The following is a 14,706-nucleotide window of genomic DNA, read 5'->3' as shown; positions in this document are numbered from 1 at the left end:
CTGAATTCTATGGGATCAGAGTAGTTGCTGGAGTTGCTTCTCGGTTGCTGTGTAGAGCTTGATATCATCCATGATGAGGTGGGTGAGGGTGTGCAGGTTCTTCCTTCTTTGAGGCTATTATGGCTGCCATTATTATTTCACAGAAAAAAAACCTAACCTTTTTTCACTAAACAAATAAAATGAATATCGATTAAAAACATGACCCCTCTAATAAATGTTTTTTTTTCCCCTTCTAATTAGAATTATTTTCCTCAGGTTACATCCTTCATGCAACTCTCTGTTTGTTACATAGTGTAACATGAGGGGTACCGTATACTGAATTTCAGCCTTTCTGTGAAAAAAAAAATATATATGTGTGTGTATATATAGGCAGTTCTCACTTTACAAGTTTTTGCTTTACGAGTTCCCGGGTTTAAGAGGTTTTTTCCCCCCAAGTATCAAGTATCAACAAAATCGAAAATATGAACATTAATTGCAAAAAATTAATGTTAAACATTCATAAATACCTCATTCCGAACCACGTGCGTAGCAATACAATACAGTATACCCCGTTTTACGATATTAATCAGTTCTAGAGACACCATCGTATCGTTAAAATATCATAATGTGAACCCAGTAACACATTGTCTTTTTTGGTAATTCGTTTCAAGATCTTGGAAGTTGAAATTTTCGCTGTATAACTAAGCTATTTATCTCTCCAAAATGTCATTTTTAAGGTCACGAGCGTGACCTTTTAAGGTGCACTACCCTTTCATCATTATCATATGTTCCCTTATAAGAATCAATTTTAAATGCCTTCGTGATATTTTTCTAAAGCACATTTCTGGAGGTCACGACCATAAAACAATAAAAGCAATTTGCGCTTTCCAGTTTATTGGGCTTTTCTGTTACTGCAAGCAGTTATAAACGGGTAGTAAACTCGATCTTTTTGCATTAGCAAAAATACCGATATCTGAAATTGTGTGGTTTTTTACGTTATTATGGTGAAATGAGTTTCCCCTCTACTGAAATCTTCAATCGTATAAAAAACATAAATAAATTTTCGGAATCTTCTCTTCATTCCTTTTTTTTAAGCTTCGTAAACTTGTTACTCCACGCGAATCGTGTTAGTTGCAATTTGTGTGTGCCCCGTTAAAAAATGCTTATGCATGCAATTGTGAAATTTATAATTAAAAGAGATTATCTTGGAAACAAACGCCTCTTGAAAAATTTCTGAACAAGACGACACCTTGTGCAACAAACCAAGGAGTGCCGAGCCAATAGTGAGTGATCAGCGAGTGTGCATTTAGTCGATGATGATGAAGAATAAACATTCTTTAACATCTGTAAGTCATAAATAATTTCTCTATTATTATAATTTATTTGATTTTACAGAATACATTTTCATTTCTTTGGATAACTAATTTCATTGTTGAGAAGATAACCCCTATTTTTAACCTTATGTCTATGGGAAATAAATTCCCGCTTTATGAGCGTGCGCCTCCATAGCCAGGTGGGCAGGAGCAGCAGTGCGTAACACTCTCTTCTTTAATAGACCGGGGTTCACGCCCGTGACCACCAAATACGGAGGATGCGGAAAGGTCAGGGAATGGAGCAATGTGGCCTTAGTTGCTAATGCTCCTAAAAACCAAATAACAACAACAACAACGAGCGTGTGCTAGGAATGAATTAACTTGTAAAGTGGAGAACTTACCTGTATAAGCTCTTTTTTTTTTTTTTCTTTTTTTTATGAAGTTTGAGATTTTAATTTGTAAACTTAGTTCAAAGAAGTCAATCTATTTAATTATATTTTGTTTGTGAATATTTTTATATATAAAAAAATTTAAAAATATTTGTGTATATTGTTTTAGGGGGGTTGAAAAAATCCCCCCTAGATGTCCCACATTGGAATGCTAAGGATCTGGTCACTTTAATCTACACCGATATTATATATAATAATATATTTTATATATAATGTTTATCATGCACTGTACTTGTACATAATAAAAAATGGATGAAGGAACTGAAAAATGAGAAAATTATTTTATTAGACATTTTTATTATATGTTACACAATGTAAGGTTAAATAAATTTTATTGAAGTTACACGTTTTTTCAGTTGTACGAATAAAGAATGAATCCAGAGTTATTTGTGGTTTTTTTTTTTGTCTTATTTTTCAGATAAATTTGTGTCTTAGCATTTAGAAAATTTAGCATTTTGTCTTAGCAGTTATGTCTTTAACTTTGCGCTTAACATTTGTTACACGATCATGAAGAAGATTGTTCTCCCAAAAAAATATTCAAGTGCTTGGTCAATTTTCTCAATGGAAAAAGCTTTTAATTCTTTAATTTTCAAATCCTCATAACTGCGGTGACCCCCTGTATAACATAAGATATATGTAATCGAAAAACACGACACAGATAGGTAATGAAGATGAACCATTTTGAATCAGGAAAGATAAATATAAAAAAGGTAAAAAATGGAAGGAAGAAAACAGTGACAACTAAATGCAGCCAGTAAAGATGTTGAACAAAGGCTTCTCCTCATACTTAGGATATTTAGTCATAAATTTCTATACTGATGAGGGAGATTCAGAACTGTGTATTATTAATAACCGACCTACTTGAGCAGTATCCGAAAATTTCATATTTACACTAGTCCCCCCCCCCCCCAGTTTGTAAGGCAAAAAGCCAAAGCAGTCCCAGAAGGGAAAACTCATTGCCATTGCATCTAATGACCAGACATTGCTTTCAAAACTTTGTCATGGCAATGGTGGGAAACAGGTCTATTGTCAGCTAGCAGGCACAAATATGATTGATAGCCTGTTGGTAAATCCCCAGTGATGGCTGTACTTGAGCAACCTTATGGTATGGCAGATTTTTACAGAAAAGGCTCTGTGCATTGGGAGTAAGCATAATATAAAATTTCTTTTAACAGCTGGTCAATACAGAGGAATAAAACTTTTTTTAGAATAATATACAGAAAAATATAACAGAACTTATAGGATACCAGCATAAATGCAGTAGGAACATGAACATTAAATAAAAGTAATGAAACATGCACACTCATAAAGAAAGATTTTGGAGTCACATGCTCCTTGGTCAACTTAAAAAAAGCAGTGTGGCATACGGTCATTATATAATGTGAGATATATGTAATCTAAAATGGTAGATTGTTACACAAAAGGCTTTGGCATTGAGAGTAAGCATAATATAAAATTTATTATTATGGCTAACAACTACAGAAGAATAAAACTTTTATTAGAAAAATATAACTGAGAACTTATAGGGTTAAAAGCAATCATGAACATAGAATTAAAACACACACACAAAAAGAAAAACTTGGAGTGGTATGCTTTTTGATGACCCTAAGAAAAGCTGCATGGCATACAGTCTTTATATAACATGAGAAATATGTATTCTAAAAACACGTGACAGAGATAGGTAATGAAGATGAACCATTGTGAATCAGGAAAGATAAATATAAAAAGGAAAAGTAAAAAATTATAACCAAATGCAGCTGGTGATGAGGAATAACAATGGGGAAAAGAAACAGAAAACACCAGACTTTGAAAGAGTATAGCACATGTTTAACTAAGGAATTTGCCATTGCTCCTCATGTAAAATAACTGCCTCCATAAAAGGGTGTGAGTTATGTTATGCTTCCCATTTTCATTGCCTCTAATGAAAAGCAGTGATAAATTTTGCACATTCTAAGATCTTTGTTAGAGCGTATGTTACAATTAATTAATAATCTTACACCAATAATACTCTGCAGTAGTGGAATGAGCAAAGTTTGGCTGGCAAATAGCCCCTCATGCTTTAACAAAATGACCGTAACTTCCTGCCAAAAAGCTGCACATAACCTGTATAGCAGTGATGCAACTCCCTATCGAGATGATCATAGATACCTGGATAGTAGGGAATGTAAGCTATGAGTGTTAGATCCTGGTTATGGTTGAAGTGGGGAACTGAAGTCCCGTAGTATCCTATGAAGTCTCATAGTATAGGATCTCCTATGAAGTCCCGTAGTATTCTATGTTGTACTCTCGTACAACATAGGATACTATGAGGGAAGAAAGATATCCACTTTGTGACAGTTCTTCTATAACCATGACAATCTTTTACATCCCTGTTAGCAACTGAATCAGAGTTGGGCTATGCTCCATTAAACAATACATATAGGAGTGATGTTTAGATGTCCTGCCCTATAATTACTAAACTACTCCTTTCAATTGTCTTTTTTAATGTTTATGGCATTTACAGGCAAAGTGGTGCTTGTAATGATGTCTCAGAATTTGTTCTAAATTTAAGTAACGAGATATTATGAAGGAGCAATGTGAACGTTTGTCTTTACTGTCTTGCTGCCGAATCTTTCCCTTACCCACTTGCCTATGAGAGATACCTCACTCTGTCCCTCCTTCCTGAGTAAGTTGCCACAGAGATATGATTTAAGGTGGCAACTACATTACAACTTGTTCATCCAGTGTGTCCATCATGAATTGGAAGCTTTGGTTCTTTATATGAGGACTGGGATTTTTTGCCTTACCCTTCATGATGTGCTGTGTTGTTAACTAGATCAGATTATGTTCAGAAAGTCATTGTCCTGGTTATAAAATTGGGTTTAAATAAGTCAAGGTTCCGGAAGTCGTAAGTTATCTCCAGACTTGTTCTTGCTACGTTTGCACATATTATATAGATATGAAACAGGCGAAGCATAATGTTGTTAGTGGCACCAAGTTTTATAGTGCATGTGAAGTCTCTTTTGGAATGCCTGTGGATGACCAAGACATTTTGTGGGCACCTCATTTCTGCTGTGGAAGTAGCATGTCAGCATTCAAGATATGTTTAATATCTTGAATGCATACATGGTAGTCATGCATACATTTTGCTGTATTTTTGTGTAGAGTCCACAAATCATCAAGATAACTGATTTTTCATATGGTGGATATAATATATCAAAATGTAAAATCTGTGGAGAGAAAAGCTGAAGTGTATCTGAATGCCATCCTCTTTTACTGCAGTGCCACAAAATGAAGACCATTATTCATAGTCTATCTTCCAGAAAATATTCCTCAGAATTGGATAGTGAATCTAGTGAATAGGATAATTGGGATTACATGTCAGAAGCCTGTTCAGTAATGCCCACAATTTCCATAATCAGCAAGAATTAAATTACTGAGTATGAGGGACTTGAACCCAACCAAACCTTCTGCAGAGCTTGTGACATCTTACTTAAAAGAGAGGAATCTGCTGGATCCCAGCTGAAAGATTTCCATAAATAGAATCACATCACTTATACACCGTTTTACACTGTTGCAGAATTATTTTATTTAAGTGGGCTTTATGAAGAAATTAGTAATAGTTACAATCCAGAAGAATGTCTGAATTCATAGACAGTTCAAGTAAAAGTCTGAAAGCTGTTGTTGTCTCTGTTCATATTTAAAGAAGACTACAGAAGTGTGAAGCATGTTAGAGAAATCAAATATGACCAGTATAAATGGGATGCTTTTGGGATCTTCAAGATGCTGGGATTCCTTGTGGTTTTACTAAGTTCCTTTGCCTTCTCTGTCTCTTGGACAGCAGGGTAGTAGATCAGCACTACAGAAGAGAATGGTCTGCCTGAATTGAGTTTCAGCCTGGTACATAAAATGTAGTAAACAACCCTCAGTTCAAAGACACAAGTCTTGCTTCTACACTCCATATATAGCTGGGCCTGGTCAAACAATTTGTTAAAGCACTGGAGCCTCATGGTGGCACCTTCAAGTGTATACAATGTTTCCAAAATTGTCTGATGCAAAAGTGAAAGATTGCATATTTATTGATCCCCAAAACTGATAGACAAAATGACTGATGCTGAGCAAAACCTAGCGATCGATTAATCTTGTGATAAATAACTACTTAACAAGTTGATTGAAAATCATGGGAAAGTGTGATGCAGAATGTCAATCAAGCTTTATTACTTTAACTCACACCCAGATTTTCAGACCAAGAATGGGGGGGGGGGCTGAGAGAGAGAGAGAGAGATATTCCACCAGGACATATCAAGTAGAGAATAATAAGAGATACTAAGGAATGTGGAATGAGGCGGCTATGGTGGCCAACTATATCTCGTTCTCAGTTATTGCAATGATCACACTGACCAAGAAAGACAATATTGTTCAAATGTATATTTTTTATGGAAATTTTTTTGATTAACCCAAAGAGGGTGATCATGTTTTAATTTATGATTTTTTTTTTTTTTTAGCTTATTTACTTGTAACAAAAATTAATACTTGATTCTGTACAAAAGTTAAACATTATAAATAAATCCGATATAGCATTAATACATATTTACTTTTCTTTCACTGATATTATGCAAAAACTAATTTGGAATAAGCATACCAAAAACTCAAAAAAAAAAAAAAAAACCACCAAGAAATGCAGATAACAATTATATGCTAAAAGTGTATGCATAAAATTATTAAATTATTATTTACAAGTATGTACTATATAATTACTGTAAGGCACACAGTAATTATATAGTCTTACAGTATCACTTAACCTTTTTGTCCTTTTAGCAAAAATATCTTGATTCCATTCTTGTGGGAGAAATGCCCTTCTGCTCTTTGTGATCCTAATATATAGGATCACAATTCATATTACAGTATATATTTAATATGAAGACTTCATGTTAAATATAATATAGTCGATGACACTAAAACAAGTATAATCTCCTGTCTTTACACACACACACACACACACACACATTTCACGATTCTCCTTTCCAAAGATCACTCAAATGACACTGGACATCATATTCTGAACAACCTGAAAGATTGTTCTGAAGACGATGTCCAATGTTGTATCCTACAGTGTCAGCTTCAGCTGAGATCAAGCGGTTTTCTTCTGTAGAGAAGAAAACCATTTTCAGGTAAACCAAAGTGGCTGCACTGGCTAGATCTTGGCAAATCAACTTTTCCAAAATCCTAAGAAGCTTTTTACCTTCTTAGTGTTAGAAACAGAAAACCATGCAGGATACCCTTGCCCCCCCACTCCTTTAATGCAATGCTATCAGATGCTGTTAAATCATCATCCCAGTCAAAAAAACATCTTAACTCACATCCCACTGCTCAACATCTTAATATAAGAAACTGAATCAGGATATGCAGTTTCATGAATAGATCAAGAGTGGTGTTCTGCTGCTGCTGCCGGACAATCATTTTCTGAATGGGGTAACTTCTCAAAGATCACCCCAAGATGCGGGATAACTTTACAGATGTTAAAACCAAATTACAGGAAACTACTTAAAACTCCATATACCACAAAATAAGAACTATTCTCTAGTCGACAAAAATAAAATCTATATCTAGAAGTAAAGAACCTATTGTTTAAAGGCATTGACTTAGAGAAAAGCCTAAAAACTAAACAACATTCATTTCTTGAAGCACAGATTTCCTCCAGTTCTGTAGTGCTAATAAGTTCAGGAAATACAGATAGTCATTTTCACCCTTCTTGTGGTCACTGGCTTGGTGCAGGCTTCTATCAAATCTCCAAGTTGGAATCATCCTCCCTGCTATATCCATCTTCATCAGCTGCTGGCAATAGAATTTATACCTCTGCCATCTCACAAGTAGTAGGACAGTGTATTTTTTGGACACAAGGTTCAAGAATATTACTGTGAATGGTCCCTTGATGTGCAGGCAAATGTGAATTTGGCCTAATTGAATTTAAAGCTGGTGCAGGTTGGTTGCACAGATTTAGAAAACAGTACAGCATCTTTCATAAAATAGTTCCGGCAAAGGAAGTAATGCTCTAAAAGATGTTACATTGTTGTGGAGAGAGGAGCAGTTGAAGGTTATCATTCAGCAGTACTCTCTGGAAGATGATTCATATATAGTGAACAGTGCGCAGAATTTATGGCAAATGTTTAATGTTCTTTCAGAAAGTTATTGAACAGTTATATGGGTGTGGATGATGATGCCATCATTGTTCAGGAAGTGACTGAATTTACCAGTCCCCTCTCAATCAGTAATCCAAACACGTTACTGAGGACAGTATTGTGTTTGGATTGAGAGGGGACTGGTAAAAAATGAGGAAAAATACAAGGATAGTTACAGTATTCTATGCAACCAAATATATCACAAAATCTTCAGCATATCTTAATGATACAGAAAGACATTCCAGACAGCATGTTGGAATTTTCAGCATTGTTCAGGAATTTATGGAAAAACCATGTTGAAATCGACAGTGCAGAAAAAATTGTGGACTTTTTTTAAGAAGTGAGCACTCATTCATGGTAACGTTTCTTTAGTTATAATTATGTTGCAATGATTTCACTATAATGAAATTTCAGTTTAAAAAATATATATTGGTTGCCTGCAAAAACTTCAGTTATACTGATATTTCTTTAAGTCCATTTGCTGGTCAAAAATATGCCTTTTTTTTTTTTTTGCTTTAGCACCATTGGGAACACAGCCCATTATAATATTTTGCTTACATGGGAAAATTGAATAGTGCAAGCTTTTCTAAGAATGCATTATTCATGTTTGAAATAGGAGCATTTAGATTTATTATTTTTATTATATAATTTTTTAAAAATTAATAATATATTCTTAATATACAGTGGATTCTGGTTATTTGGGACACCGGTTAATTGGGGCAGCCGTATATTTGGGGAAAATCTTAAAAAACAGAACCCAATCGAGAAAATAGCCAGGGTTTACTTCGCTTAATTGGAACAACATGCCGTGTTAATCAGGGCAGGAGACCGTAGTACTGGAGATTACCCTACAATTGTCTCTGGCCACACCATGTAGTTCGGTCAGATTTCTGGAGGTCACAACAATAAAAACAATTAGCAGTCACCTGTTTATTGGGCTTTTCTGTTAGTGCAATCTATCATAAACGGATAGTAAACTCGATCTTATTGAATTTGCGATAATACTGACAGCTGGAATTCTGTGGGTTATTATGGTGAAATGTGTTTACACTTCCATAGAATTTTCAATCATATAAAAAAATTAATTTTCAGAATCTTCTCTTCATTCCTATTTTTAAAGCTTCGTAACTTGTTACTCCGTTCTCACCTGCACGTATCGTGTTACTTGCAATTTGTGTGTACCGTGTTCTTTGTTTATTGATTGCTTATCTTTTTACTGTTTTAAATTTTAATCCCCACCCACAAATGTCAGTGAACAGAAATGTAAACTAGTTAGTATGTACATATTACAGTACGTATTAATTATTCCAATTATCACGTATCATTTAATTTTTTAATTGGTAAGGTAATAAAGGGTAAATTTGTACTTAATATATCTTTACTTTTATAGCCTGTAGATAATATTCCTCCTATTGTCACTAATTAGAATCGCTGTTTAATGGAATTAAAATTCAATTCACAAACGTGATCACAATGACCGGTGCTTACTACATATCATATAGTGAACAGTACTTTACTATGGTGACTCCATCGTAATGTGATTTGTTTGTACAGTGAACCAGTTGTAAATCGGGGGTCCATTGTATTTTTAACTTTTTTTACGTGAAACTTTGGATAATTGGGGCAGCCGCTTAATCGGGCCAAAATGCACAAGTCCCGATGTGTCCCAAATAACCAGGATCAACTGTATTTAATTTTTGATTCATGTATATAATAGTACATTTATTTTTAGGTTCAAGATGCCCAAGCTGCTATGAGTTTATACAATATGTATTGCAGACAGTGGGAAAGGCATATACATGTAAAATTTTCCAAGCACCAGAATAAAAATGAAAAGCCTGACTAAAATTGTAGTCAGAAATCATTTAAAAATGCTCTGTTAAAATGATTTTTCTGCTTTCATTTAGAAAGATGTTGAGGTAAGAATTCAATCTCTTCCTTTTCATCTAACACTTCAAAAACATGCACTGATTTTACATTAATGTCAATATATAAATAACTGATAAAAATCTCAAAAATTTTTGGTATTAGCAGGTTATGCACAGGGCACAAGAAGTGGAAAGATTAAAAATAAAGCATGTACATATCAAGCACATTAGATTTTTATCTTAAATTAATTGAAATTTCTTTTTCTGCTATAATTTTCATTTCACTAGACATACCTTACAGTTTAATGTTCACTCCAATTTTTGTAATACAGTAGACACTCGATTTTCTGGGATAGATAGTTAAAAAAAAAAATCCTGGTTAATCCAAAAATATCAAAAAATGTTTAGCAGCCATACGTAAAAAATATGGCAATAGATAAAAAACAAAAAAACTGACCATGCACTACTCGTGTATTCAATACAATGCTTCCATTTATTTTTTACGATGTTGATTTAAAACTAATAGTTCCCTTTATTTTTTACGTGTCGTGTGGTTTGATCACCAACATTTTAATGGTTCATTAAAGATTTGACTGATGCACCATTTTCTAACTTTTGAATAATTTCAAGTTTTTGTTCAATTGAAAGCACAACTCTCTTTTGTTTATCCATCATTTTCGCGATTTCTAACGTAAAAAAAAAAAAAAAAAAATTACGATAAAAAAATTTCGACATTTCTGACTACAAAATTTCTCTTTTTGCATTGCAACAGAACACAACTATCCACACGACGCACTAAAACAAACTAAGCATTTGTTCTCCTCTTCTTCTTTTTTTTTTTTTCTGGGATAATAGGTACATTAATCTCCCAATCATGACTTATAATGTCGATTCTTGTCACTTATTTATGACTTGCAAAACATCTGTTTATACCTGTTCTATTTATGCTTGAATTTATGATTTCCTGTTGATTTTTTTTTTTTTTTTTTTTTTAATTTGAAGTCTTGAAGTCTCCCAATTAATTCAATCCCGGTAAATCGAGAGTCTGCTGTATACTGTAATCAACCGCAAGAGAAATACAACGCATATTTCAGGTTTTATGAGTTAATAAATTAAACAATCGTAGTATATTAGCAACACTAATATGACCAGTGGTTTAGCTACAACCTACAACCAAAAAAAAAAAATAATAATAATTGATGAATTTCTGTTGGTCTCATTTTAATGTGATTTGGTATGACTCTACAAGTCATTCTAATCAAATGAAATATAAAAAATTTCATGAAAATCAGGCCACCGGGAGTCAAGTTATTACATGCAGACATATGAACAAATAAAAACAAAAAGGCACTTATGCAGATATGCTAAATTATCTAAAAGGTTAGTACCTCATAAGCCATGTTGCTTCAACAAAATTCCCGAAATCTTGTATGCTTTTTAACAGTCCATTTGGTGAGAGTGTATTTTATGCACTCTTGTAGTTAGAAGGCGAAAGTTTTTTTTGTTGGAAAGCAGCACGAGTCTTTACCACCTCCACCTTCAAGAGGTCATGACAAATTATTTAGGGAGTCTTCCCAGTAGTAGTGTGTGTGTGTGTGTGTGTGTGTGTGTGTGTGTGTGTGTGTGTGTGTGTGTGTGTGTGTGTGTGTGTGTGTGTGTGTGTGTGTGTGTGTGTGTGTGTGTGTACCATCTAGTTTAACTGTAGTGGTGAGGATCCCTGGGCAGTTTGTTCATAACTATATGATACATAATCCCCCAGGGTTCTAAATTCCCAATAGTTTTGACAAGCATCTGCCATGAGATCCTCTTTCTACTTCCAATTGCAGTTGTATAAGAGTTCCTGTGGATGCGAAAAGCCTCTCTTGCAGCCTCAATTTCACAGATTGTTGAGTGTACCTGGAAGTTATTGCGGGCCTGGTGGACCCTAACTCTTATAGCTTGCGGGTTGGCACTCCACCAGGGTATGACTCAGCAGTATGGTTTTCTTTTAGGAATGGCAATGTCACAGGCTTTTCTGATGGATCTAGTGAATCAACTTCTTCAGATGAGAGATAGATAGATAGATGGGTGGGTGGGTGGGTGCAGTATCCTCTCCCAGGTTCCTAACAAGCTCATCCCGGAACAACCCCAGTCAGCCCTCTTTGTGCAGCAATGGACAACATCCCTAGAGGTTGGTGGTAGGCATTCCACAGAGTGAACAAGGGAAAAGATGATCGCTCTGTGGTCCGAGGTTGTTCATGTTTCTCTGACAGACCAGTTGATAAACTTGCTGGCAATTTGTGAGTAGGCCAAGGTGATTGATAGTGCTTTCCAAGAGGGAACCATTGTAAGTGCTTAGGTGACCAGGTCTGTTCAGGACACATAATCCAGAGGTTAAGATATAATCTTCCAGGCGTTCACCATTTCTGTTACTGGTACAATATGGGGTTATACTGTGCCAAAGAGTAAAACAATAGTTGGCGTCTCTGCAGATCAGCAGTCCCCCCCCCCCCAGGAAGCAGGTCTAGAGCAGCTTGTATAATCACTGTGACAATGCCAGTATCTTATCCAGGGTGGCTGTACAGTGAAAAATGCAGGGAACCTATAGATGTTGAGATTTGGGCACAGGTGCTAATGGATGTGCAGAGTGAATCCTTAGCAACAATTTCAGGGTTCCTAATAACAATCATCAGTACACTGGAGAACCTTGTAGAAGGTGGATAGCCCATCACCCCCTCCCCATGTGAATATAGGGCTCCTGTAGGAGCAAGACATCAATCTTTTCCTCCTGCAACTTGAGTGTTAGCTGGTCTACCGCTGCCCTAGCCCCCTTTGTGAATTTAATTGAAGAAATTTTATCTGTTGTGTAAGAGTTATTGTGGGTTGTCTAGCCATAATTGATCCTTACTTGGTATGCATTCTTTACTTTTTTATACACTGGACAGGAGGGGGTCTCTTATAGAGTGGTTGTGCAACAACTTAGCGCTTTTACAATTTGCACAGAATGCTAGCTGGTCTCTGTCTGGGCAATTTTTAACTCACGATATTTCTGGGCACAATGACGACATGTGGACTCTTGCTGTTTCCAAGTGTGGTTTGTGTGGCCAAAGGGCAGACACCTATAGCACTTGGGTATGGCAACATATTCTCTGTATCTGTAGCTTCCTTAGCCTACAGATGCCCTATTCTGGTTGGTAATTATCTGCCAGGCTCTTGAGGACAGTTTGACAACCCAGTTGACAATAGAGCGGGACTTGGTTTTGGTGTGATACTTAGGGATTACATCAATGGAAAGATCTTCCTCTGCGAGGTGACTGCTGAGATTTTTCAGGAAGAGTTCCTACCTCAGTCAATGATTGGTCAATGTCAAAGATAGCGATTGAAGGGCCCTTCCTTTTGGTGGCTCAGCTCTTAAACTAGGGTAGCAATGTTGGGGTTCTTGAGAATAGTCAAGGCCTCCTCCCTGGTGTCAGTTTCACTGATGACACCAGGGGTGACATCTTGTAACTACTCTTAATCTTGATGTTCTTTATTTGGTCTCTTAGATTCTTGGTAAGGGTTTTCTTAACAGAGTCACTGATCTCCGTGGGGGCATCCTCAAATGGCTTGACAAGTACAATGTATGACTCCAGGTGCTTGCTGGCTCTCCCCTTGCTGGGCTGTCCTGCTGGGCCCTTGCAACCCAAAGGTCGCGGGTTCGAATCCTGCCTCGGGCTTGGATCAAAGTACTACAAAAACCTTGGGAGGTGCGTTATGGCCACAAAAGCCGATGCACCAATAACTACAAAAAAAAAAAAAAAAAACCTGCTGGGAAACCCGACATGGAGGCCACTGGGCGGTTTCTCAAAGCTTCTGCAAAGGAACGGGGGTATTGTAGTATTTGGTTTTGTCATTCCTGATCAAGCATATCAATTTTGGTTTGCAGCTTCTCATTGTCGATGTGCAAATTTAGGACTGTTTTTCAACTTGGTGAACATTTGTCGGCTTTAACGGCAGCTGTTATCCTGTTGGATTTCTTTGCCATGTACTGTTCGAGGATCCCGCAAATGGCGAGAAATTGGGTAATAGACAATCCAGTCAATGGTGGTGCTTGGTTCTTGGACTCTCTGGCATCTTCTTATTCAGACTCACTGGTTGTTCATCACTTCCTTCTTCGATGACATCCTTCTGTGAGGGAGAACTCAAACCTGACTGGCATTGGTGTCTTTCTTTTCATTTTGGTTTTGCTTGGCTATGCTTTGTTCCACAGGGTTTTTCTGTCGTCGTGTGCACTTGCCTATCAATGAACTCGTGGATCACTCAGCTTCCAGCAAGACTGCACGCTACCATGTGTATCCAGAAAACCTGGGTTTCAATATGACCATCTAGCAGTTAGATTAGGACAAAGATCCTGTGGTCTGGAAACTTACTCAGCTGGACGATGAGTAAGCCTGCAACATCAAGGACCGCGTTGTGATTTTACTCAAAAACCTTTCCTTAGAATGAGATTCAAGAGTACCGCAAAATAATGGTTCTTTTACCAGCTCATAAAACTAGCGTTATAAGTAAGGTGTGTCTAGAGAATGGCCACAAGACAAAATTAAGCCAACAAAACATGATTTATTAATATATTAAATTGTACAGCACAACATTAAAAAGAATATATGATTTGTGTCACTTATAGGAGACAGGTTAAATACAACTATATAGCAGGTTGAAATATTATTACTGTTGGTATAACTGGATAATAATGTTCTTCGTGTTGGCTTTTGCTCATCACTATTACAAGTATAAAATGATTGGTGTTTGTCATAACGTACAACTGTTCTAATGCTAGAAGAGGAAAATATATTTACTCTATTGTATAATTAGTATTTTGACAACTAGATTAATAAATCACATTATCTATTAAAACTGAGTACTAGGAAGTTGTTACAACCATTGTATGGGTATATTTATGAGGAAAGATGCCTTGTAAATG

At 36.0% G+C, this 14,706-nt stretch overlaps 1 protein-coding gene across 2 annotated transcripts in view; it reads left to right on the top strand.

Annotated features, from left to right (window-relative positions):
• LOC150080692 (RNA exonuclease 4) overlaps positions 1 to 9,750 on the top strand; it is a 120,020-nt gene extending 110,270 nt beyond the window's left edge. For both annotated transcript variants that reach the window (XM_090381218.1, XM_090381217.1), the window contains exon 6: positions 9,632 to 9,750. In XM_090381218.1, the coding sequence (XP_090237344.1) occupies positions 9,632 to 9,745 (114 nt within the window). In that variant the 3' untranslated portion in view covers positions 9,746 to 9,750. The remainder of the gene's footprint in view (positions 1 to 9,631) is intronic.
• Positions 9,751 to 14,706: the final 4,956 nt, after the last annotated feature.

The sequence above is a fragment of the Mastigoproctus giganteus genome, chromosome 9 (assembly GCF_048544385.1).
Source record: "Mastigoproctus giganteus isolate SK-2022 chromosome 9, ASM4854438v1, whole genome shotgun sequence".
NCBI lineage: Eukaryota > Metazoa > Arthropoda > Arachnida > Uropygi > Thelyphonidae > Mastigoproctus > Mastigoproctus giganteus.
The sequence above is the reverse complement of the archived record's forward strand: the minus strand, read 5'-3'. Positions and strand labels throughout refer to the sequence as shown.